This window comes from Trichinella spiralis (genome assembly GCF_000181795.1).
Source record: "Trichinella spiralis strain ISS 195 chromosome Unknown Scfld9, whole genome shotgun sequence".
Classification (NCBI taxonomy): domain Eukaryota; kingdom Metazoa; phylum Nematoda; class Enoplea; order Trichinellida; family Trichinellidae; genus Trichinella; species Trichinella spiralis.
The window spans coordinates 7,096,147-7,117,941 of record NW_003526948.1 but is presented as its reverse complement, the minus strand read 5'-3'; the positions used below and the strand labels follow the sequence as shown (position 1 = coordinate 7,117,941).

Sequence of the window (21,795 nt, the reverse complement as noted above, 5' to 3'; positions counted from 1 at the left end):
AATCACCTGAAAAAATTAAGGGAAAACTTTAAAATACGTTTTGAGGACCTGAATATGATGAATGTACCCAATTGAATAATTACTCTATTCGACATACAACTAAATTCCGCCAACATTGGATTTTCATTGCAAGAAAATCTCGTTGAGATGATCAGCTCGGATCTCGAGGCTAATTTACTGTTCAAACATAAAAGCCTCAGTGAGTTTTGGAGTAATGTAAATATTACCACTAAATACCCCAAGCTAAGTGCAGCAGCTCAGCCAATTTTACTAGCATTTCCAAGTTCATACCTGGTTGAAGCTGGTTTCAGCCACGTAAATGCGATTTTATCAAAGCAAAGGAACAGACTGAACCTCGAAATGCGTTGAGACTTGCGCCTGAAACTCACCAATTTCCAGCCAAATATCAATGCCCTTGCTGCTGTTCATCGAACATATCCTTCACATTAACGATGCCAAGGAGTTAAATAAAAAATCATCAACTACCTTGAATTCACATAAATACGGCCTTTATAGGAACAGATGTACAAACTGAAGAAAGGATAATTAAACGTAAAGATGAAATGAATCTGATCGAGAACCATTAATTGTGAAAAGGGTAAAGTATGCATTATAATAAAGAAATTTATTATTATTAATATTTATTTTATGAGCTTGGGGGTCGATGAGGCATCAAGGAGAACCATAGGGGGTCGATGGTAAAAAAAAGTTTGCATATTCCTGGCTTAGAGGTCTCCGCGCAATCACTATAACCAGTAATGCAATAGAATTTGTCACATAATTTATAATTTATATCGCATTTGAAATCTAATTAATACACTGCCTTTTTATCCATATGAACTTTAATAAATTTGCCAAACTTCATATTAGGCAATATTTTTGCCTATTGTCAAGAATGGGCAAGGGGTGTTGCCTATTTTCAATAATAGGTAATTTTCAACATTAAGCATAACATGCACATTTCATGTTATCTAAAATTAATGTTATATTTATTGGGTAGAAATTTAAAATAATACTGTTACCCTTAATACGTTTGTTCATATAATACTTGTTGCGTTTCCTGATATTGCGCCATCAAAGGACACAGAACTGTCCCAAAGCAGTGGAACAAATTTTGATATTTACCAACAAAATAAATTAAATGTCGATAATAGTGCTAAATTTGGACATACGTTAATTTAAAAAAATATATATGCCTTTAAAAAACTATCAAAATAAAGTTGTTCATTCTAAAAGAATACTGAAGCATTGTTTTAAACCTCGAAAAACGTAAAATATGGCAAAAAATTGAATTTATTCTTTCGAAAGGCAGCTGTTTGAAATATAAAAAAACATTTTCCAGTTTTTCAGTCAACAGTCTTTCTTTCCATTAGCACAAAGCGCCAGATTATTCAACATATTTCCATCTTATCAGATTAATTTTGAATTTCGTTACAAATAATGTTTCAGAAAGAAGAGCAAAATGTCAAATTGGTGTCATGAGCAAGATTAATTTCCACTTTTGTATTCAACTTTTTAAGGTTGTTTTCAAAATACAGCTGCAAATAGTGATTAGAAATCATTAAAATTGCATTCTCTTTTTAATACGTTTTTTGAAAAACATTTCATCTTTCATATTTTATATTCGTTTAGGTTCCATATTTCACGGAGTTATCTGCACGTTGAGTTATCGGTTTGCAGTGGTAGTACTTCAGAAAATGGTCATTTTCATTTCATCATTGTGCTGTGCATCACGAACCTGCAACATTGTCAACTATAGCAAATATTCACTTGAAAATATGCAAAAATTTTAGAACCGCATAAACAAAATTCCATTTCCATTTGTAATTCTTCTATTTCTTCAAACATCTGTAGAAAGCTTTTCAATAATATGGCAGAAGATGAGCAATTTTATAAAAATTAAAAACAAATTTTAAAGAAACTAAAAATTTTACGTTATACTGTAGTGTATCCGCTATGATATTCTCATTTTTCAAATTATAACAACTTATTACTTTTATTTTCATATTTTTTCTGATTAAAAAATGATAATTTCAAAGAAAGGTTATTTTAATTTGATTTGATTTGATTTGATTTACCTCTGCTATCTCAATACAATTTATCATAATGTAACGCAGCTTTCTTTCATGAAAAAAGTTTATCTTTTACAACAACAGAATTGAACGCAAAAATCTAATTCTGTTATGTCCGCATTTACATTGATTGAAAGTGTCATAAAATTACATACGAAATGAAAACGCAGTGCTTTTTTATACTATTGGTTAGTAGATATTACTCTGAATAAAATGATCATATGACTGTTTGCCTGTTAAACATTATTTATTCTATTTCTAACATTGCCTTTTGCTGAATTTATCTGTTGAAAGAAACGCTGTAGGAATTTTGTCAGTTTTATCAAACTTAATATTCATCGTCTTACAGTTATTAACAATATTTTTCAAAAAATTACACGTCGTTGAAATAAAGGAAATTTCGCTTGAAATTCTCGAATGAAATAAACGTTCTGGTGCGATCAATCTACTTTTCAATACCGACCGGCTTATTTTCAGCTTCTGCTGTTGTCGCCTTCCGCATAGTGGCTTTGCTTTTAGTGAACAATTTACCGTTTTGAAGACGACGAAGACCTCCCTATAAATTAATAGAAACAGACAACCAACTGACTGAAGCTTGATAACAAACTGAAAATAATTATATATGGCTCAGTTGACAATTGTATAATTTCACTGTTACTTTTACAAAAACAGTACATCACTACAGATCTGATTATTTCTTCTCACTTTGTTTAAATTTGTAGTAATTGCAAATTATGACTTTTTCACAGAATGCGACATAAAAGCTGAAGCACAGTGTTGCACTAGCACGCATAACGCAGAATAACGACTGCATGAAAATTACTCAGCGAAAATGATTCATGTACAAATTTGAAAAAAAGTATATATATATATATATATATATATATTAATTAAGTTATGCATATAGTATATTCTATACTAATTTCAATTAATTTTACAAAAATTACTAACCTTCCCCATTATTGGAAAACGACGACTTGTTAAGCTACTTCGGAAAGTTAACTGGGTAAGATCAGCACATTCGGTTTTAGAATTAGAAAGTATGTTGGTGAATTGATTTTTTGAATCCTAGAATAGAACATTTTGCATAAAATTTCAAAGTCAAATTGCAATTAATAGATTTTGCCTTTGTTCTCCTTGTTGAAGGCGACCGGCATTCATCTTCAATAGATACAGTAAACAGAGCAGCACTTTCTGGTTTATGAAGAGCAATACATTTCCAAAGTAGTAGCTCATCTTCTTCCTCCCAATTTGGCACTAAATAAAGTCAATCTTCACAATTATTTAAATTATGTTCTGATCATTACTTGAAACAACTAAATGACACCTTACAGGATAAACTTTCTTGGTCTGTTTTAATATCACCTGTCACTGGATCGTCTGACAATGACATCAATGCAAATTTATGGCATGTTCTACGAATAGTTGGGGGGTACTGCATGCTGTTGCAATTGAACTGTAAAACGTAAACAGTTAATCAGTGATTTTAAGAAAGCAAATGTTGCGTTAAATGCGTGAATGAATTCATTCAAAAAAAAAAAAACAATAGCTGCATTGTTACTCAAAAATTGAATAATTTTCAATTCGAAATTTGTAAGATCAAAAATTGTAAAAAGTAACTTACTTAAGTGAGTTTTTCGCAAAACTGCAAATAATCCGAACGCTTCGGTTTGGTGACCGGAAAAAACCTGTGGAAAACTTCCTCACAGTTGAATTATCAAAAATAACGCTATTCTGCAAGATTAATAACTTTAATAATTATGTGCTTATTGTCGGATTCGCACATTGAATAATTTGTTTACGCTTATCAATTCACCCCTGAGCAGAAGAAATTCCATGCATTGATAAATTAACCTTACTTATGCAAATAATTTATTGCGCTTGCACTCCACAGAACAGCGGTTGAGAAGAATTTTCTTATTCAAAAAGTATCCGCTTCCGCAACACACATTAAGGACAAGCAATAAAGAAAGTTCACTCCTATTTTACTAGTTCTTAATTCAAAAAAAAACATCTAACTATTAGCTGCGTATGAATAATCAGCAGTGACAGACTTTCTAAGAAAAAAGAATGATCTTTCCAATCAGCAATAACGTCCGTTGTTATTAATCAGTCCAGTGCAATCAGAACTTTATAGGTTTGCTGAAATGCAGCGGGTCAGCGTAATGAACCTGCAAATTGCACATGTAAATTCACCAAATAATAATACCACAAGTTTGTAATTTAAAATCTAAAACTTCAATAATATTTTCATATACGTTTCAAATCAAAGTCAATTATTTTCTTACTGAATGCATACAATAACTGATTAAAGCCCCATAAGGTTGGTAATGAGGTGAAAAATGAATGGACGATTTTTTAATTTTTGAAGCATAATTTTTTCATAGCATATGTAATAGAGAATAGTAACATGAAACATAACAGTGCAATAGAGAAAGAACAGTGTAGAAAAACAGAAAACCCTGAGCTTGTATTAAAATTTAAATTTGTAAATGATGCTCAATGTACTTTTTAATTAAACAAAAATTATTCTTACGTATGTAGGAAGATTGCATGGAAAGCAGATAGTGTCTGAAAACATATGCCGGGCATGGCAAGTGCAAATTTGGCACAGCGATTGTTCAGCAACTGCGGATATGTATTGACCAACAATCGTCGCTATTTCTTTTTCACGCTTAAAATTTTAGTATCATTGGATAAACAAACATCTAATCGAACATGCTATTATATAATATATATTGATGATGCGTTACATTTGGCAGCAGTGAAAAAGTCGTCCCATTTGTTTGCACTGCAAGTATACTGCACGGTTCATACAAATGCAGCATGTGGTGCTTAAGTTCAGTTTCAACTTTGCCATCTTCGGCAAACAGCACTGTTGGGCTTACTCCTGAAATACAAATTTAAATAAACGTTTTGCTTATTTAAAATTTTCATTTTTGATGTTTTCACACTGACAAGTGTCACTTCTTATCCAATAAAGAATAAAAGAAAAAACTTTATTTAAATATAACGCATTACAGATAACGCAGACGCATATTGCAGACAACAAATAACCGAAACTTGGAAATAAATAAACAGTACGTAATTGTGAAAAGACTGCAAATATATACTGCTCAGTAATGATAAACATGAATGAACATACCTAGTATTTTTTTCTGTGAGATGATTCTCAATGGTATATCTTTGGTTGTAATGAAATGAAAATAGATTTGCTTCTCCAAGAATTCACTGCGAATATCGTAAAAACGATTCTACAAAAAATTCACACATGCCGGTTAACATATTTACCATGCACTGCGAGCTATTATTGTATAATGAGTATACCTTTGTTTTCTGTTCTGCCTCACAACTTAGTAGAACAATAACTTTTTGGGATACCGGTCTGAAAGGGTTCTCTGATAGTACCTGATGCAAAATTTCCAACAAATCAACCCGCTCCTCTGTGTTGGCTGCGTCGAATTCCATCATGTTGATCATTTCGATTAATTTCGAGTGAGTCAAATATTTGAAGTGATGCAGCATATGACGATGCAGCATGTGTTCTCCTCGTTCACCGCCGAAGCCGAAAACTGAATATCGAACTGTACCAGAATGATTGCTGAATTTTCCAGAAAGCAGCTGAATAAAGAGGATGCAAAATCACAATTCATAATACAATTGTCGTTATGAAAATGAAAAATACCAATTATTTCATACTTATTATCTACATAATAATTTAAAAAAAAATACTGCCTATCATCAACAACTTTCTAGGTGTGAAAGATAAAATGAAAACTATTTTCCACCTTGACCATTTGAATGATGATATTTCGAACCATTTCAGTGTAACTTTCCATGCAGTTGTGCTCTTCGATAACAAACGCGACGTCGACATTCGATTGCTGGTGAATTACTTTCAACTGTTCACCAATTTTCAGTGTCGTCGACCATACTTCACAAGTCACTGAAAAGGAACACAACAAAAACAAATGCCATTTCTTTGAATCATTGTGATTTGAAGCAAAAGCATTATTTTACAGCATTCTTTTGGCATTTGCAACGAAATGCCGAACATTCGGCAAACCATCAAATACGCAGCAGAAGTATTACAAGGCGCTATCATACTGTCCAAAACATATTCGTTCATTTCTGCACGTTCATCTACTTCAGCTAGGCATAACGTCATGTACGGTGTTGGATCTACATAATGAAAACATCGTCGCAACGGAGACGTAATACGAGCCTGAAACAACGCTGCGCATTTCATCCGATGACTTTCCGCTCGAGTCCCATTATATGGATTCGAAACGGCCTGCACTGTCGGACAGTCCATCGAAATAGTCCAATAATGCGCGAACTCTTCAATCGTGGACGACATGGTTCGATTCGGTCGCATGAAATCATTTTGCGGTTCCAAATCATTAATGCCAAACATCCCTGTGAAAACAGAACAAGTTTATTAAACAAAACTACTAATGATCAGCATTGAAATTACCTGCTGATTTGCCATGGTACCACTTTGGTAAAGCGAGTGCACAAATTTTGTAATGCATGCAGCATTCCAGTATTATGCCGTCAGCGGTGTCTACCCGTACAAGATGATTAGACGGACGTGATACCATCAGTTCCAAGTTTCCAAATTCACTTTTCTTGATCCAAGGAAAATGTACTTCCTTCGAATTGACCAAAACCTAGAAAAGAATCCCAATGAACAAGTTCGTCTTAATGAACGGAAAAAAAACAATAAAAATGAACGCTTACTCGATCATTAAAATTGATCTGTACAAAATTGTTCATGTACTGAATTGAAACGGATCTTCGTTGCAAAATGCCATCTTGCACAATATGACTAAGCCAAACGCTGAAACGGCCTTTTGCAAAGTCTCTAGCAAGCAAATATGAGCAGCGTCCAATGAAATTGAACACTTGCATATCGAAGGTTATAATGTCACTGTGCCCAAGCAATACCGCAACACCTGAAAAAATAGAAAAAACAACAACAACAATAATATAAACTTTTTTAATTAACGTTATAAAATATTTCTTTTCAGTAATAAAAAAAAGAATAAACAAGAGAATGACAGTTTTTGTATAATCATCAAATAACAAAGTTGGATTGAAATTCGATTTTGTCCATTCTTGCGCAAGATAGATTACAACTTTCTCCTAACTAAGCAAGCTTATCCGATTATTTGCAAACCAGCCTCGATTAACTGCTTCAGCTTTGCAGAAACATTTCCATTTGGGGATCACATAAATAATCAATTAACTGTCAAGAAAACGTTTCAAACATGCATAATTTTCATCATCAATTAAAACTGCCATAACAGTGAAAATCTCCCCACTTACACTGTAATTTTTATATGTTAAACAAACAGCTTGTGACAAGCTGCAAGTGTAAGATTTTCAAAAGTTTCAAAAGATCGATTAAACAAAAAGCAAAAAAAGTGTTTCTTACTCGTCGGATATCCAGTAGCTAATGAGTATCCGTCGGAAGTTCTACCAAATACAGACAACCACATTTCTTCTATAGTTGTGGGGATATCCATAATTGCTGTAGCAATGTTGCTGCCAAAGTTGAACAGCTTTTCAGGAATAAATAGGTGGAAAACGTTTTCGAGTGATTTCAACACTGACCAAAACGGCACTGTCAGAGTGTAGTGAATATAATCACCAGATGCGGTCTCACCGTTCTAAAATTAAAATTTCCAAAACGACAGGAATTTTAAATATTTGTTTTTATTTAAATTAAAATTTGTTTCATTATTTACGTCGAATTTTGGAAGCCAACGATAAAGCACATTCACAGTGTTTTGTCGAATAAATTCAATCCAGTTGTTCACGTTATAGAAAAGCTCAAATTTTTCGTTGATACCCGCCCACATCTCTGCAGCACTTTGAATCCACTTGGTTGTCAATGACTGAGGTTGCAATTTATTCAAATTGCCCAGGTGGTAAAAAATCTCCGTCAGATATTCATAGTCAAAAATCTTCTTCAAAGTGCTCACTGCCGAATCCTGCAAAACAACGAGCTGCAATTTTCACACGGAACATGTATCTCACAGTTCATGCAGCAGCATACATAATTGAAATCTATATCTTGAAGTAACTTTTGCCACAAGCTACAAACCGGACCTACAATGTTCTCTTTCCAGTTCTTTATCGACGACTCAATCATGTCTGCAAAAGGATAAATAAATTTCATTCAGAAATACAGTTTCAACAAAAGATTTCAAAAACAAAAAATCCCACTTTGGATGTCTTTGATAGCCTGCTGATTCCGTAAACTGTTTGCAAATTCATCAAACCATTTCTTGACGTGTTCACCGGTCTTGTGCGCTTGCTGTCCAACTGTAGTGATCATCCGTTTAATGACGTCAATACCGTGTTTCGAATTTTCCAACGTTGATTGCACCTGAAATCAATTTCAAAGCCATTTATTTCAATACAACATCACAAACTGTGCAGATGGAATAACGAAGTTAAAAGAAATTTTGCACAAAACACCAAAAACTGATAGCTGCACATGTCTTAGGAAGAAAATGGGAAAATTTACATAAATTCTAATAACTTTGCAAATTTTGTTTCATAAATTTACAGTATAATTTATGAAGCTCCATACGCACATAATGAGCAGCTAAACACTGCTCGTTACAATATTATCATTAAAGTCAAGTAGATGAGATAAATTTAATTTTTAAAAGTTCAAACGGCAATATTTTTTTCCAAATCAATGTATGTTTTTGTTGAAAAATTCATTGAAATCTTACCACGTAATTAGAAGTGCTGAAAGCTCGCTCGAATAAAGCGTACGATTCTGAAAAAGTATCGCAAACATTCGTCCATATTGCACTGAGGTTGTCAAAAGTTTTATCAAAGCTGGGAAAATTTAAGTATCCTAATTTTGAAAGATTTCTATAAAAAAGACGTTAAAGAAGCAAATGCAGATGAAAAAAATCGAAAAAGATGAAACAATTGCAACAAAAAATCTCATACTGTACGTCTTTTTTCCAACGTTCCAAAACGGGCATCAAATTTACCCTCTGGTCATCAAGAATTAATTTCACCTTATTGACGACGATGTCTGACAAATTGGAGTACCAATCTTTACTGAATGAAGACGTATCAGCGTAGACTTTTGTGTAAATTGCCTTTGAAAGGGAAAAAGAAAAACAAATTTCTCAGTTGAGTGCAGAATAAAATAAGAACAAAACAAATTAATGATATCATCATCATCATCATCATTATGATTATTATCTGTAAAGTTTCATTACTTGCATGTCATTTTTGAGCAGCTTCCTGATGTAGATTACGGTAGTGAGCATACTGTCAGCGGTAACTCTGCTGTTCAATTCTACATCTTTGATACGACTGCTTGAATTTCCACCGTGCCAAGTAGCCAACGAAAGCCAATTTTCATCGACCAACCGTGCACTGCCGTGCAGTAGAACTGTACTCGCGTCTGAAATGTCATCGTTTCATGAAGAAGCGACAAGCGGAAAGAAAAAAAGACGAAGAATAATAAATTTTTCGGCACAAAAATATTCAAACCCACTTTCCACGGTGCAACTGAATTTTTTCTCCTCTTTTACGCCTCCGCAAGTGACAGCAGAACGGTACAATCCATCCTTGAGTATGTTCAACTTCAAATAACTGTCCAGTACTTCGAGGTGCAACAATAAGCTCGCTTCGTTGTGTTTCAATTTCAACTGACAATAATTTAATAAATGCCTCTCGAATCCAATTGAGTACACGTCTTGTACATTATTTTTGCCCAGTCGAATTAGAATAAATTCAAAATTCAAGAAGCAACGATCTGGTAAATCATGAACGCATGAAAGTTTTGGAGATCTTCAACAAAAAAAAGAGAAAAATAGCAAAAAACAACACTAATATTGAAACTAATCGAATAACGAAATAATTAAAGGAAAAAAAATATATAATATTAATCACAACAGTTTCCTCTAATAATGATAGTTAATAATGAAATGAATAAAATTATTTTAAAATTTCACGAATTGTTTGCAAAATGAAAACCGAAATACAAATCCATACTAAATGAAATCGAATACTCACAGTTGAAAATCTGTCTTTGTATAAGGATGTGTCAAACGCAACTGAGAAATGGTAGTATGTTCTCTATCTTCCGTACGACTCATGTTCAAAGCCAGTGTCAGTAGTCGGCTTTTATCATTGGAATAAGACATCGTTGATACGAAAAATATATGACGTGCATGGAGGATGAAAGGTGCATAATCACTGATCAATTGCCAATCAGTTTTCCAGTAAATATGATCTGACAAAGCTGGATCAACAAAATATATGGCAAATGTGTATATTTTACGCCGATCAACTTTGTAAATCAATTTCAATCCAGTATAACCATCTGAAGTGCCACCAGTGCTGAATTAATAAACGGATAAAAGCCACTCACTAAACGTCATGCAGCGTTCTATTTTCAAACAACATCATTTACCGCAATTTTGTGGATAATTCAAATTTTCTTTCTTCGCCTTTTTCTGACAGCACACTCACCGAAGCTGTAATCTCGTTCCAATGGATATCCATTTCCAACAACGTAGGTTTACGAAGTAGCTGTTTTGAAAATAAAAAACAATTATTGATTATTAGAATCACTTGCTGAATTCGATCATCATAACTTGGAAATTACTTAAATTTGTACATTCACCAAGAAAAAAAAAACTTTCCAAATAAAATCAAATTGACATTTCTACAAATCAGTACATACACGAAATCCGTATTTGCTTGACGAAACTCCATCCTGTTTTCTTTCGAAAGTGAATTTCAAAATCATGAAACTGTGTTGCCAGTTGGTATCCAACTCGAGCACAAATGGTTTTTCAACGTCGGTCACTTCCATAATAAACAGCTGATTCAGCTCGTGACGTTGCATGTTCATTTTCACATTGGCAGAAATGGCATCTCCAGTCAGCTGTCCGAAATACTGATTCTCATCGATAGGTATAATTGCACCTTTGGCCAGTATTGGACCGTCGCCGTGTTTTTTCAATATTACCGTTCCATTGTGGGCTTTGTAATCATATTTGCCATCCAGTTCGTAATCAATCTCGTCATGTTTCACGGACAAGAGGCAGTGGAATTTTTGTTGCTTCGATTCAATTTTGTAAAAATATTTCAACCAAGAAAGCTTCACTCCAGATGAACTGTGCCAAATTTCGAATTCAAACAACTCTGAAGAATCTTCCATCTTTTTTAGATGCCTTTCCAATGCATACGTTTGCGTTTCATCGATCAACGCACTGTTGAAGGGGAAAAAAAATAAATCGATATTTTGAATTGAATTAGAATAAAGGAAAAATTAAAAATAGCATATAACTAACTGCACACTTACTACATTTTGAACCTTTTTCTCGATGGATTAATCTGACAGTGAATGCTACGGTTGAAGAGCATCATTTTCAGTTCAACAGTCGACATTTTCTTGTCGTATTTGTGTGCAAACTGCAAACTACCAAGCGTTTCTTCGTGAGCAGCAACCGCGGATGAAAAGTCAAATTGTTCGCCATCAGAATAAATTTTACTACTAAAAATGATGTGATCAGAGTCACTGAGCCGCAAATCCACATTGCAGTCGAAAATCATTGGATATCTAGAATACTGGACGTCGTAAACAGCATGCTTGTGATCCTCTTTGCTAGCAAGAACGTTCCACTGCATCCAACCGTTGCAAGTCCTCTTGCTGTCATTTTTACCATTATCATCGCAGCGATTTTCCAATTTGAAAATTCTCTTATTGTACATTATAAAAGTTTTAAACAGTAAACGATTGATTTTTTTCTCTAGATCATCTTCTGACTGATAAGACAACAGAAAAATATCGCTGCGTTCATGAATAACGTTTTGGGCTGAAAATGAATAGTGATGAGTGCCCGAACTGTGCTCCACTTTGCCAGTGCACTTCCAATCTATATTTTTCAGTGGATCATAAGTTCGCATTTTGGCCACGAACGTTTTGCTATCTTTCAAAGATAAACTTGTTCCATATTGAACATAACCAAAATCAAAGTTCAATACGATTCTGTTTTAAAAAAATTAACAATATACAACATTTGCAATTAATATCATAACAATCTCAAAATAAATGAAAATACACACCTATATATATATATATATATATCAGCATATATGGAACAATTAACCATTTTACCTTTCATTTTTAAAAATGGATATATTATAGTTCTTGTCTTCATCATGTGTATAAATCAGATCCAATCCGTAATTGTCTTCACCCAATTTGCAACGACTTGTAAATGAACGTTTATGGACTTCACCTCGAGTCACAATGTAATCCAGAAGTATATGATCGAAATCATTGGACGTATGCCAAAGTACATGAACCTAAAAGATCTTCCTAATCACAAGTTTCAATAATGTCAACTGTTACGCATACTTTAGCTTGTTGAAACGCTTTCCTGTAAGGACTTGGCACAATAATTTCAGCCTTCAGCACTTGCGCGTCACCATTTTTCACTTTTATAACACTAAACAAATCATCTGCCTTTCCTTCTATTCGACCATCTAACGACAAATCAACTTTCATGCCAACAGCTGAATTTAGCTTTCCGTGGATTTCAAGAACACGATCCTTGCGCATATTCGACTTTATTGCCCAACTGTAAATAGGCGCGCTCAGATTAGACAATGCTGAAACAACTTCGACGTTGTGTTCATCTTTATGGAACTTTTTCGTTATTAACCAGTGATGCTTATCCAGGAAAGATACTTTTGCATCCAAATCGAAATGATAATCATTATTTGCACGATTCATTTTTACTTTTGCCTGAACCTGTAATACAAAACCTTTGAAAATAAATAGCCTGAAATAAACACTGCTTTGCTGTTTTATTCACAGATGAAGATGACAGCGAAGTTAAATAAAAATTTTACCACTGATGAAGAAGAAAAAAATTCAAGATGCATTTGAACACTTTTCAAATTATCAAAAAAAAAAATTAACAAATATAACATAATTAACACAGGCTGATAGTGATTTAAATACTACTTTTAGCAAAATACAATCCAACCGAATCAACAATAACCAATTAAATCATAAATACAATAGGATTAATGCTACTATAAATACCGCTCCGTCTCTCTCTCTCTCTCTTTCTGTATAAAACAAAATACAGCAAAATAAATAGCTTACGTCAACATATGGCTCTTCATTTGTTGTTAAATGGGCTTCAACGTTGTATAATTTTGGCTCATTTTCAGAGACAGTACATAAAAGTTTGTTACTTTTTCTACCATGCATAACAATCAGTTCAGCAATGGCACGCATGAGTCGTGATTTGTCAGTTTCAAATTTAAACCCATATGTTGCCTTATCCATTTTCCCACCGTTTATATCCATTGCTGCGTAAAGCTGTCGAGGAAGGTTATTCTGATAGGTAACCAAAATGTTGTACACATCGTTGTTCAAGTTGCTCAACAGCTGACCATCAAGGGTGTACTTGTTCATATCGTTTGGTTGCTTGATCAGACCTCCAACATATGATATCTGCCTGCTGCCAGCAGTTAAATTTGCCTAAAATAAATTTCTTCAAAACCTAATCTGACAGCGTGGATTTTCCACTCGGCATACCACAATGCTAGTAAGATCGGTCGTCGTTTTACCAGTAGCGTCTATTTTGAATATTTTACCTGGCTGCTGAGCAAGTTTCAAATACGAATTCAACTGACGATACTCATGATCAGTCTTCTGCTCTCTGTTGTAGCTCATCTTCAATTCAGTTGTACCATCATCGTATCCGTGTTGTTTATCCCACGCGTGCAACTCAAGGGAGGTGATGTTCTCGTTGAAAATACGATGCCCTTTCAAAGTCCATTCACGCCAAGGTACAGCCACAGTTGATGTAAAATAATCGGATATCAATAGCAATTCTTGAATATCAATAAGTCCTAAAAAGAAAAACAAAGACAATTTTAAAAGGGAACTTAAATTTGGCAGTTTCCATTTCGTCAATTTTATATGTACTGTGACGAATTTTAACGTATTGGGTAAAGTTGTAATAGAGACGAATCAGATGTTTGTCGTTTCGCATTATGCAAAAATCAAAAACAGAGTTCAAATCATCATCTATGCGCTTTGCTGTCTGAAAAAAAATGCAACCCATACAAGCTTCAACACTTCTGAACGTAACAAAAAAAAGTTCAATTACCTGATATAATAGTAAGCCACTTAATTCATTCACATTTTGCACATTTACGGAGAAATTAAAAACTTTCTTATGTGTTTCATACAAAAATTGACAAGCAGCTTCAATCTCAGATTTTTCAGAAACAGCTGTCATTGACAGATTTTTAAAAGGAATATAAACAATGTCGATGTTGAAATCACTGTTCAACATTTGCATCGTTATGTGTTTCTGTTCCTGTGAATGAAAATTTAAATTATCATAAACTACTTGTGCATTTCAAGTGAATGCTGAGGTCAGGCTTACTTTGTTAAATTTCCACTTCACCACCACTTCGTACTCTTGAGATATTCCATGATTGTTCTCCAAACTGAGCCGTAGCAACGTAGGCCCGATCAACAGCGTACTCAAGGTTAAATGTGACGAATTAGGAAAATTTTTCGTTAAGCATATTTTGAATCCGAACAGTTTAGAAGCTTTCTCTGAACTGCACGTTTTACTGATCGACTTCAACTTTTCAACTCCATCCACTTGGTGCATAATTTCATTTTCGATAGCATACAACTGAGATCTGAAACACGAAATCACTTCTCACACAACATAAAATTCGCTTAATAAACACTGTTTAAAATTTATCTAGCAGCTTGATACAGTGTTGTATAATCAATGTATAAACGTGTAAAATATTCAAAAAAGAAAAAAAAATGCACCCATTACCTCAATAGTGCAAGATTCATTTCTTTTTTCGGTAATCGAAGCTTGAAATTTAATGTTTCTGCTTGCGTAAGTGCACCATGGAGATCAACAGCTCGGTCGGCATGGAATAATGATTTTACGGCCAATCCAGAACGTTTTTTCAGCACTGCCATGCAGGCAGATGAAAACATTTGAACAGCCACTCCTCCACGAAGATGCACATTCATGTCCAGATTGCCATGATTGCGAAACAATCCCAAAATGTTCATCTTGCCAGAAAATGTTAAATTCACATTTGCAACTCCAGCAACAGTGAAGTACACTGGCAAGCCGGTTGCTGTAGGTATCACATGTTTCCACTCCAGAAACATTACATTTCGTTGAAAGTTTAGCTGAAATTATGCTTCGTTCTTAATAATGACGTGATTAATTTTGTAATATGTTTGAATATATTTCGCTATTTTTCAATTATTAGTTGAGAAAATGTTAAAAATTTAACAGTTAATTGGAATTTCAATTTCTTTTCGAATTAAACGTGTATAAATAATAACTTTCAAAGAGTTATACAACTCAACTTACTTAGCAAAACAAAGTTTGTCAGAATATTAGAATTCTGTACAAAAGAATAAATAAATAACATCTTATATTCATTTTAAAAATTATAAAAAAAATAATGAAAAATATGATCACCTGATGCACTTTTGCAATGCTACTCATCAAGGTCTCAACGTTGGCATTACTTCTTATATCTTCCAAAATGTCAATATCTCTAGTTTTGTAATGCATAATTTCATCGCCAAAAATACGAGCATAAATGGAAAAGTCGGCACGTTCCTTGATGTTCAACTGTTTATGAACCTATAAAACACCGAACTATTGAAAAATTAAATGAAATGAACCAAGTAAGAATCTCAAAGTGCTAACGTGATCATGAAGTTTGCTAATTGATGGATTTTTGTAAACTGCTTTGTTGCCCATGAAATAATATCCTTCCGGATTGCTGAAATATCCATTCGGTCCGAACAGATCTTCGACAAATAGATCCAATCCGTCTGCACGACCACCGATTTCCAACAAATTCATCGACTGACCGTACATATGTATGGTAAAGTTGAGAAATGCCTGCTTGGGCATGTATTCGTCCGGTGCAAATAAAACGGCATGCTCAAAATCGAAACCGACGTTTTCTCGTTTCGAAAATGTGGAAAAATGATGAAAATGAGAAAATTTATAGAAATCTTTGTCAAATTTCGGCTTGACACTTTCGAACATCAGCAAACGATGCAACGCCTCCCTCGACGGACTTTCACTGTATCTGAGCGTTTCCAAATACGACCACACCATTGAACCGACTAAATTTCAAGCTCTTGCAAACTGTGGTGGACAATTAATTTCTCATCCCTTTACCCTGCAAACTTTGTTCATTGCGCAAAGTCTGCAACACTTGTTGGATTATGCTTTCAGACGGACAGTTCATCAAGAGCAAAAATGCACTGCTTCTAATCTCTGTATGTTCGTCAACATCTCTGTACCGCTGCATGAGTATTTCCAGCTAAAAGTTATTCTTACATTAAAGTGTGAAGGTAAATTTTGAAAATTTCAACAAAACTCTGCTTTATAAAAAAAAAATCCTTTAAACTGAAATCAAAATTTTCAATCTTCTACCACAAATTTGCTAAAGTGAGAAAAAAAACTGAACGAGCAAATTCAATTTGCATTTTCGCGAGGAAAAAAGAAATATGTTTTTTCATTTCCCCTTCGTTAGACAAGTTATGCTAAATTGCCGCTTAAATATGCATAATGAGCAACTGGGAGAAGAGTTTTTGCAATTGATTTCCCACTTGTTCATTACTTACAACTGAATCCAGGCAAACAACTCGTCGAACAGACTGCAAAGCGGCCAGTCGAATTTCCAACGCAAGTTCTTTCTGTTTCAAACAGTTCAAACGAGTCTCCAATGCACTCAACGGCGCATTGATGTTGCCAAAAGCGCGAAGAGTAGCAATAAGCTAAATAAAAAACAATTACAACTTCAAAGAAGTGAATTTTACAGCATTTTAATAATAATGCTAACCAGATGCAACTTTTTGTCCGATTGAATTTGGCAATTTCGACCAAGATTTCGTGCCATTTCGTCGGATATTTCCATCAATTCTGGATGTTGCTGACAAAACGGAACCCACGAACAATAATTTTGAATGAAAATTGATATTTTCAACAAATCTAATAAAACAATGGAAAAAAGTATTTTAAAAAAATGAATAAATAAATAAACTAAAAAAGATGGATATCAACCATCAGGTTCCGCTTCGGAGATGAAAGATGTAAGCGAGGAAATGGATTCCAAAGTTGGACGGCGAACGAATGCCAGAGCGTCAATCAAAGCTTTTCGATGGCTTTCCAAAGTACGAGGCTTCTTGATCAAGTCGATCATCATCATTGTACATGCTGGAGTATTGCAAGCCGCAAGTGCGTCGTACAATAGTTGCGTCTGCTGCGTACAATAGTGTTGCATATTCGCTTGTTCGACAGCTTCTACCAAAGATTTTTTGTCCAGTCGTCTCAAACTATGTATAAGATTGGAAAACAAATCTGGTGTCTTTTGAATCACTTGGTCACCAGTGTCGCAAAGTTCCTTCAAACTGAAATGTACATCTGCTGAACTTGGAATCAATTCGACAGTATCGAAATCGGCAGGATCAAAATACAAAGATTTCACAACTGGTGGTTCTGAAAAGTATGACGACGTAAAGCATACAATTGTGACAATGCTTCACCAAGCATACCTGAATTGGGCATTTTGGCGACATCTTTCGCTTTAGCTGTGCGTAGTAGTTGCAGTTTCATATGGCTGCTCAAAACAATCTTGCCAACTGATGGATCATCGGACGGTCGAAATTCGTGCACTTCTTCGCACTTCACGTCAGATATGATCTGATTTTCGATTGTTTGATTGCAAGTTTGAAAGCCGTCGAACAAAGGCATATTTTGCGCTTTCTAAACACAACTGCTGCACATTTCGCAACATATACTGTTGCAAATTATTTTACCGAATTCACCGAATATGGGACCATTTTTGATTGTCCAAAAAATGTGCTTCGATGCTTGCAAGCATTCAACATTTTCTTACGAATGTAAATGCCATCAGATGCTTGTAAATAATTCGTTGGACACAAACCGTTCACGTCAGCCTTGGAAACAGTGAAAATTCAAAATTAAAAAAAAACAAAATAAACTGATCAAAATCACTTCCACAAATATAATACTTGCAGTTCATCGTCGATGAAATTATCCGCGATGTAATGTTGAATAGCGGACAGAATGCCACGTTTCAGATTTACCACCCAAACTGGCTCGGACGGCTCAGGACATATGGAACCAACGGCGCCGTTGTCGAATGAAAAATGAGTTGCATGCTTCTGCAGCTCTTTTACGTTCATTTCGCTCAACCAATCTTCGTTCACTTCAACTTTGTCAAACTGGAAAAAATGGAAAATTTATGCAACTGTTGAAAAATACAAGCAAATAATTTTTGCTAACAATGCAATATTCTACATCCATCGAAAACTGATCGCGTTGATCAAAGTTCATCGACTTTTTTTATTGTCAATTTTGTCAGTCAGCAAAATATTAAAATTAGCATAACTGATTACTTGGATGGACATTTCACACGGCGCGTGGACAGCTAAAACGAACTGACTTCGAAATCGAAAATAACTGTTCGTCGGATTGTCTGTTCTATTGTACGCCATCGAATTTACAAACGAATATTCATACACGTATGACATATCTTGTTTGTAATCGAATTTGTCTTTAAAACCTTAAAAATAAATTCATATACGCCGTATTTGTAAAAAAATACAAAGAATAAAAAACGATTTTCATTTTCTTTTTACTTTTTTACATTATGAGCTCTCACTTACCGGAACATTCGGAATGACAATTATCGTCACTAGCAACTGTTGATATTCCTAAAAAATATTGTTGTGGAAATTAAAATACAAAAAAAAATCACCAAAATCAAACCCCCCCATCCCAACTTACTCAGCAAATGCAAAATGAACAATGACAGAATCGTTCGTAATTCCATCATGTTGAAGCTCCTGTAAAATCCAAGAATTAATTTAAATAATTATTTTGAAAAAATAAAAACATAGGAACAACAACTTGCCAATATGCAGAATGATGGCAATGTCGTCTTCGTCGACTAATGGTCCATAGAGAAGATTGTTGGTCAGCTTTATAGAAATTTGCTTGTTTATCTTTTTTTTCAAAATCAACAAACGTCCATCTTCTAATCAAATTTTATCACTGTCAAGCAAACAGATCAAACGCACTTTGATCCACTTCTGTCGGAATTGGACATGCAAAATGTGTCGAAACTATGCAACTATGCCATTGATAAGCGGCCAATAAATTTTATTAGCCATCAAATTTCAGTGAAAATCTTCTTCTGAATTTCAACAGCACTAATCGCAAATAATTCACTGTCAAAGAATGGGATTTACAATCGATCATTGTTTGCTTATTTTCCAAGAAAAATCACTCACATCGAATTTTCACCCTTTCACTATGCCTGCGAACAAATTAAATGCATAAATTCTCATATAATAATACACCATAAAACTTTACAACTTTTGCTGTTTTTTTCAAACTTTCCTGAAAAATTATATTCTCTTCATTATTTATAAAATATGCTTATTGAATATTAACAGTGTCCGTTGTTGAAAAAAGGGCAGAAATATAATATTGTAAATGCAAATTATTCATAAATATCAACATACTGTATAATCCATTGCTGTTAATTATTATTGTTATTGTGCTTGCTTTTTATATAATTGAATCGAAAATTGTCAAACTTGCTCAATAATATCGATTTGCGTCGAATATTGTCTGCACACTTTTGTGTGTGTAATCTCAAAATATTTCTTTATCAACAGCATACATGCTATTTATACAGATAGATAGCATTTAAAAAAAAACATAATTTTTAACCAGCTAAGCTTTCTGTTTATATATCAATATATATATTAATTTAAATGGAAATTAATTTTTCATATTCATAGTGTTGTTCATATTCTAATGATGACTTTTACATTTGCAGCTTTTTGAAATAAAAGATGATCGTTTTCAAGGTTGCAACTTTCCCTGAATGAAAAAAATCAAAGCGCACAACTTCTGCATATAAATTCACGAACAGTTTGACGAGAAGAAAACGTTCACTATCGTGGACAGTTTTCACAAATTCAACATTTCAAAATTCATTTGTGTATTTTAGATAAGATGGATAACAGTTCCTTTGAACAGCATGATTACAAAAGTTTGACAATTGTATTTTATCAAATTTTGGCGACATTTTAAAATTATACTGCCTTGGCAGATCAACATAAGTAAATCTTTTCTACGACTTTTCTGGACAACGTTTGCCTTAGAGTTGAGCAATTATTTCAGAATAAAGCAAACACAAGTGCATTTGAAGAAGGTGATAGAAGAAAAATTAAGCAACATTCATCGTTCCGTCAAACACAATACAGTAACAACATATAAGCGTATCGTTCGTTCCATGTGCAAGGTGTGAAATTCAAAAAACCCACCTCAAATTAAATTACGGATATACTTCCATATCGGACGACAATCCCATATCTGATGATGCTAAATTCAATTTTGATTTGTCCAATTTCTCAGTTTTGCTTTCGCTTTCATTAGCCGATTCGCAACATTCACTACTGATGTGCTGAAGCAAAGACTGATTTCTCCTGGCCAGAAGACGTACATCATCCTGTCCAATACGTACACGCTTTGCATGTCTTAATTAGCAAACAAAATATAATTATTAACAAAATCATACTGTACATTGATTATTAGACATTAGAAAAAGATAAAATTCTATTTAAAACATTAAAAAACAAATTATTCTTAAATATTTCATGCACAATTATTAACACTCATTAATAACTGGTAAAAATCAAAAAGAAATCAAACTGTATATGGTCGCTAATTTCATACAAAAATCAAACTGAACAAGAACAAAAAGATTGCAATTTTTAACAACAAAAATTTTTTTCAATTCAATACAATTAAAAAAATGAAAGTGCAAAACAGTAGAACAATTTGACAAAACTTTTAATACTGAAATTTGCATGAAACGTTCCATCATACTTTGCAAATGCGGCAAGATCTTCAATCCACGTATTTAGCATACTTGTTGCTATTTCAGCCATGTTTACCTGAAAATCATTGGAAAATTTCACTGATTTCTCAGAACCCACGCTTTCACAAATTTTTTCCACAACACAAAGCACATCACATTTCACTTTCTAAAATTAAACAAAAATGAAACTACACGAATCGACAAGCTTTCGACGATAAATTCTTTCATTCACATTCGTTTACAAGTGCAACAGCCATAATGTTAAGCAATGAAGTAAAAAAAACAATGCTAATTAATATTTTTAATGCATTTTTTTATATTTTAAACTCTAAAGGAAATTCTGATTCATTTAAAAGTTATTTATTGATACTCTTACCTCTTCATCATCGTCCATTTCAAGTCTTACTATATTTTAGATTTTCAAGTTCAAATTAATAGAAGTAGAAGAAAAATGCATTCTAGATTTTAGTCTCATAAAATGAATTTTCCAATTCTCAAATAAAAATGCTTCTCATCTTCCTGCGATATTGAATGAAATGAACATTTTCAGTTCAAATAATATTTTCACGTAAAATTGAATGAACATTGTATTGCTCAATCCAACTGCGTTCAGAACAGTTGAATTTCACTAACGGATCGCTGGCCCTCTCTCAGGCTTATCAGCGTTAATTAAGTTCGGGAACAACAACACACGGAAACTAAGATTTATTCGGGA

At 33.7% G+C, this 21,795-nt stretch overlaps 5 protein-coding genes across 5 annotated transcripts; 1 reads left to right on the top strand and 4 right to left on the bottom strand.

Annotated features, from left to right (window-relative positions):
• The first annotated feature begins 147 nt into the window (after window positions 1-147).
• On the top strand, window positions 148-688 carry Tsp_10349 (hypothetical protein). Its single transcript, XM_003372543.1, has 3 exons — window positions 148-315; window positions 342-462; window positions 654-688. The coding sequence occupies exons 1-3, from the start codon at window positions 148-150 to the stop codon at window positions 686-688; spliced, it is 324 nt and encodes a 107-aa protein (XP_003372591.1).
• A 1,829-nt stretch (window positions 689-2,517) lies between these two features.
• Window positions 2,518-3,465, bottom strand: Tsp_10348 (hypothetical protein). The gene is made up of 4 exons (XM_003372542.1): window positions 3,414-3,465; window positions 3,247-3,329; window positions 3,024-3,140; window positions 2,518-2,628 (listed from the first exon to the last, which is right to left on the bottom strand). Exons 1-4 carry the CDS (start codon window positions 3,463-3,465, stop codon window positions 2,518-2,520), a joined length of 363 nt encoding a protein of 120 aa, XP_003372590.1.
• Window positions 3,466-4,086: 621 nt separating this feature from the next.
• On the bottom strand, window positions 4,087-17,914 carry Tsp_10347 (putative von Willebrand factor type D domain protein). Its single transcript, XM_003372541.1, has 39 exons — window positions 17,716-17,914; window positions 17,225-17,659; window positions 17,004-17,152; window positions 16,786-16,938; window positions 16,337-16,481; window positions 15,854-16,281; window positions 15,620-15,787; window positions 14,951-15,321; window positions 14,540-14,804; window positions 14,258-14,470; window positions 14,074-14,191; window positions 13,681-13,997; window positions 13,243-13,623; window positions 12,487-12,882; window positions 12,244-12,434; window positions 11,440-12,114; window positions 10,804-11,335; window positions 10,531-10,649; window positions 10,131-10,457; window positions 9,610-9,905; window positions 9,329-9,516; window positions 9,051-9,205; window positions 8,825-8,969; window positions 8,307-8,469; window positions 8,185-8,234; window positions 7,826-8,071; window positions 7,513-7,747; window positions 7,431-7,443; window positions 7,325-7,404; window positions 6,816-7,030; window positions 6,550-6,745; window positions 6,180-6,491; window positions 5,861-6,018; window positions 5,400-5,693; window positions 5,218-5,326; window positions 4,826-4,962; window positions 4,609-4,746; window positions 4,244-4,302; window positions 4,087-4,129 (listed from the first exon to the last, which is right to left on the bottom strand). Exons 1-39 carry the CDS (start codon window positions 17,912-17,914, stop codon window positions 4,087-4,089), a joined length of 8,814 nt encoding a protein of 2,937 aa, XP_003372589.1.
• A 56-nt stretch (window positions 17,915-17,970) lies between these two features.
• Window positions 17,971-19,220, bottom strand: Tsp_10346 (hypothetical protein). Its single transcript, XM_003372540.1, has 7 exons — window positions 19,215-19,220; window positions 19,097-19,167; window positions 18,974-19,032; window positions 18,853-18,900; window positions 18,583-18,740; window positions 18,196-18,408; window positions 17,971-18,120 (listed from the first exon to the last, which is right to left on the bottom strand). Exons 1-7 carry the CDS (start codon window positions 19,218-19,220, stop codon window positions 17,971-17,973), a joined length of 705 nt encoding a protein of 234 aa, XP_003372588.1.
• A 1,314-nt stretch (window positions 19,221-20,534) lies between these two features.
• On the bottom strand, window positions 20,535-21,474 carry Tsp_10345 (hypothetical protein). Its single transcript, XM_003372539.1, has 4 exons — window positions 21,457-21,474; window positions 21,181-21,246; window positions 21,089-21,156; window positions 20,535-20,736 (listed from the first exon to the last, which is right to left on the bottom strand). Exons 1-4 carry the CDS (start codon window positions 21,472-21,474, stop codon window positions 20,535-20,537), a joined length of 354 nt encoding a protein of 117 aa, XP_003372587.1.
• Between the last annotated feature and the right edge of the window lie 321 nt (window positions 21,475-21,795).

What these genes read in the sequence shown, in the direction of transcription:
- Tsp_10346 (XM_003372540.1), bottom strand. An exon ending in GTTCATTTTGCATTTGCTGA is followed by an intron (nt 18,901 to 18,973) that starts GTAAGTTGGGAT and finishes AATATTTTTTAG; the next exon opens with GAATATCAACAGTTGCTAGT. An exon ending in TCATCGACGATGAACTGCAA is followed by an intron (nt 18,121 to 18,195) that starts GTATTATATTTG and finishes ACTGTTTCCAAG; the next exon opens with GCTGACGTGAACGGTTTGTG.
- Tsp_10347 (XM_003372541.1), bottom strand. Translation starts at nt 17,914, where the DNA reads ATGCCTTTGTTCGACGGCTTTCAAACTTGCAATCAAACAATCGAAAAT. An exon ending in CGGACAAAAAGTTGCATCTG is followed by an intron (nt 16,939 to 17,003) that starts GTTAGCATTATT and finishes TTTTTTATTTAG; the next exon opens with CTTATTGCTACTCTTCGCGC. An exon ending in TTGTTTGCCTGGATTCAGTT is followed by an intron (nt 16,482 to 16,785) that starts GTAAGTAATGAA and finishes AATAACTTTTAG; the next exon opens with CTGGAAATACTCATGCAGCG.
- Tsp_10349 (XM_003372543.1), top strand. Translation starts at nt 148, where the DNA reads ATGATCAGCTCGGATCTCGAGGCTAATTTACTGTTCAAACATAAAAGC. An exon ending in TTGAAGCTGGTTTCAGCCAC is followed by an intron (nt 316 to 341) that starts GTAAATGCGATT and finishes ATCAAAGCAAAG; the next exon opens with GAACAGACTGAACCTCGAAA. An exon ending in CACATTAACGATGCCAAGGA is followed by an intron (nt 463 to 653) that starts GTTAAATAAAAA and finishes TTATTTTATGAG; the next exon opens with CTTGGGGGTCGATGAGGCAT.
- Tsp_10345 (XM_003372539.1), bottom strand. An exon ending in GCGTGGGTTCTGAGAAATCA is followed by an intron (nt 21,157 to 21,180) that starts GTGAAATTTTCC and finishes AATGATTTTCAG; the next exon opens with GTAAACATGGCTGAAATAGC. An exon ending in GATCTTGCCGCATTTGCAAA is followed by an intron (nt 20,737 to 21,088) that starts GTATGATGGAAC and finishes TTGCTAATTAAG; the next exon opens with ACATGCAAAGCGTGTACGTA.
- Tsp_10348 (XM_003372542.1), bottom strand. Translation starts at nt 3,465, where the DNA reads ATGTCATTGTCAGACGATCCAGTGACAGGTGATATTAAAACAGACCAA. An exon ending in TATTAAAACAGACCAAGAAA is followed by an intron (nt 3,330 to 3,413) that starts GTTTATCCTGTA and finishes GACTTTATTTAG; the next exon opens with TGCCAAATTGGGAGGAAGAA. An exon ending in AAAGTGCTGCTCTGTTTACT is followed by an intron (nt 3,141 to 3,246) that starts GTATCTATTGAA and finishes GTTCTATTCTAG; the next exon opens with GATTCAAAAAATCAATTCAC.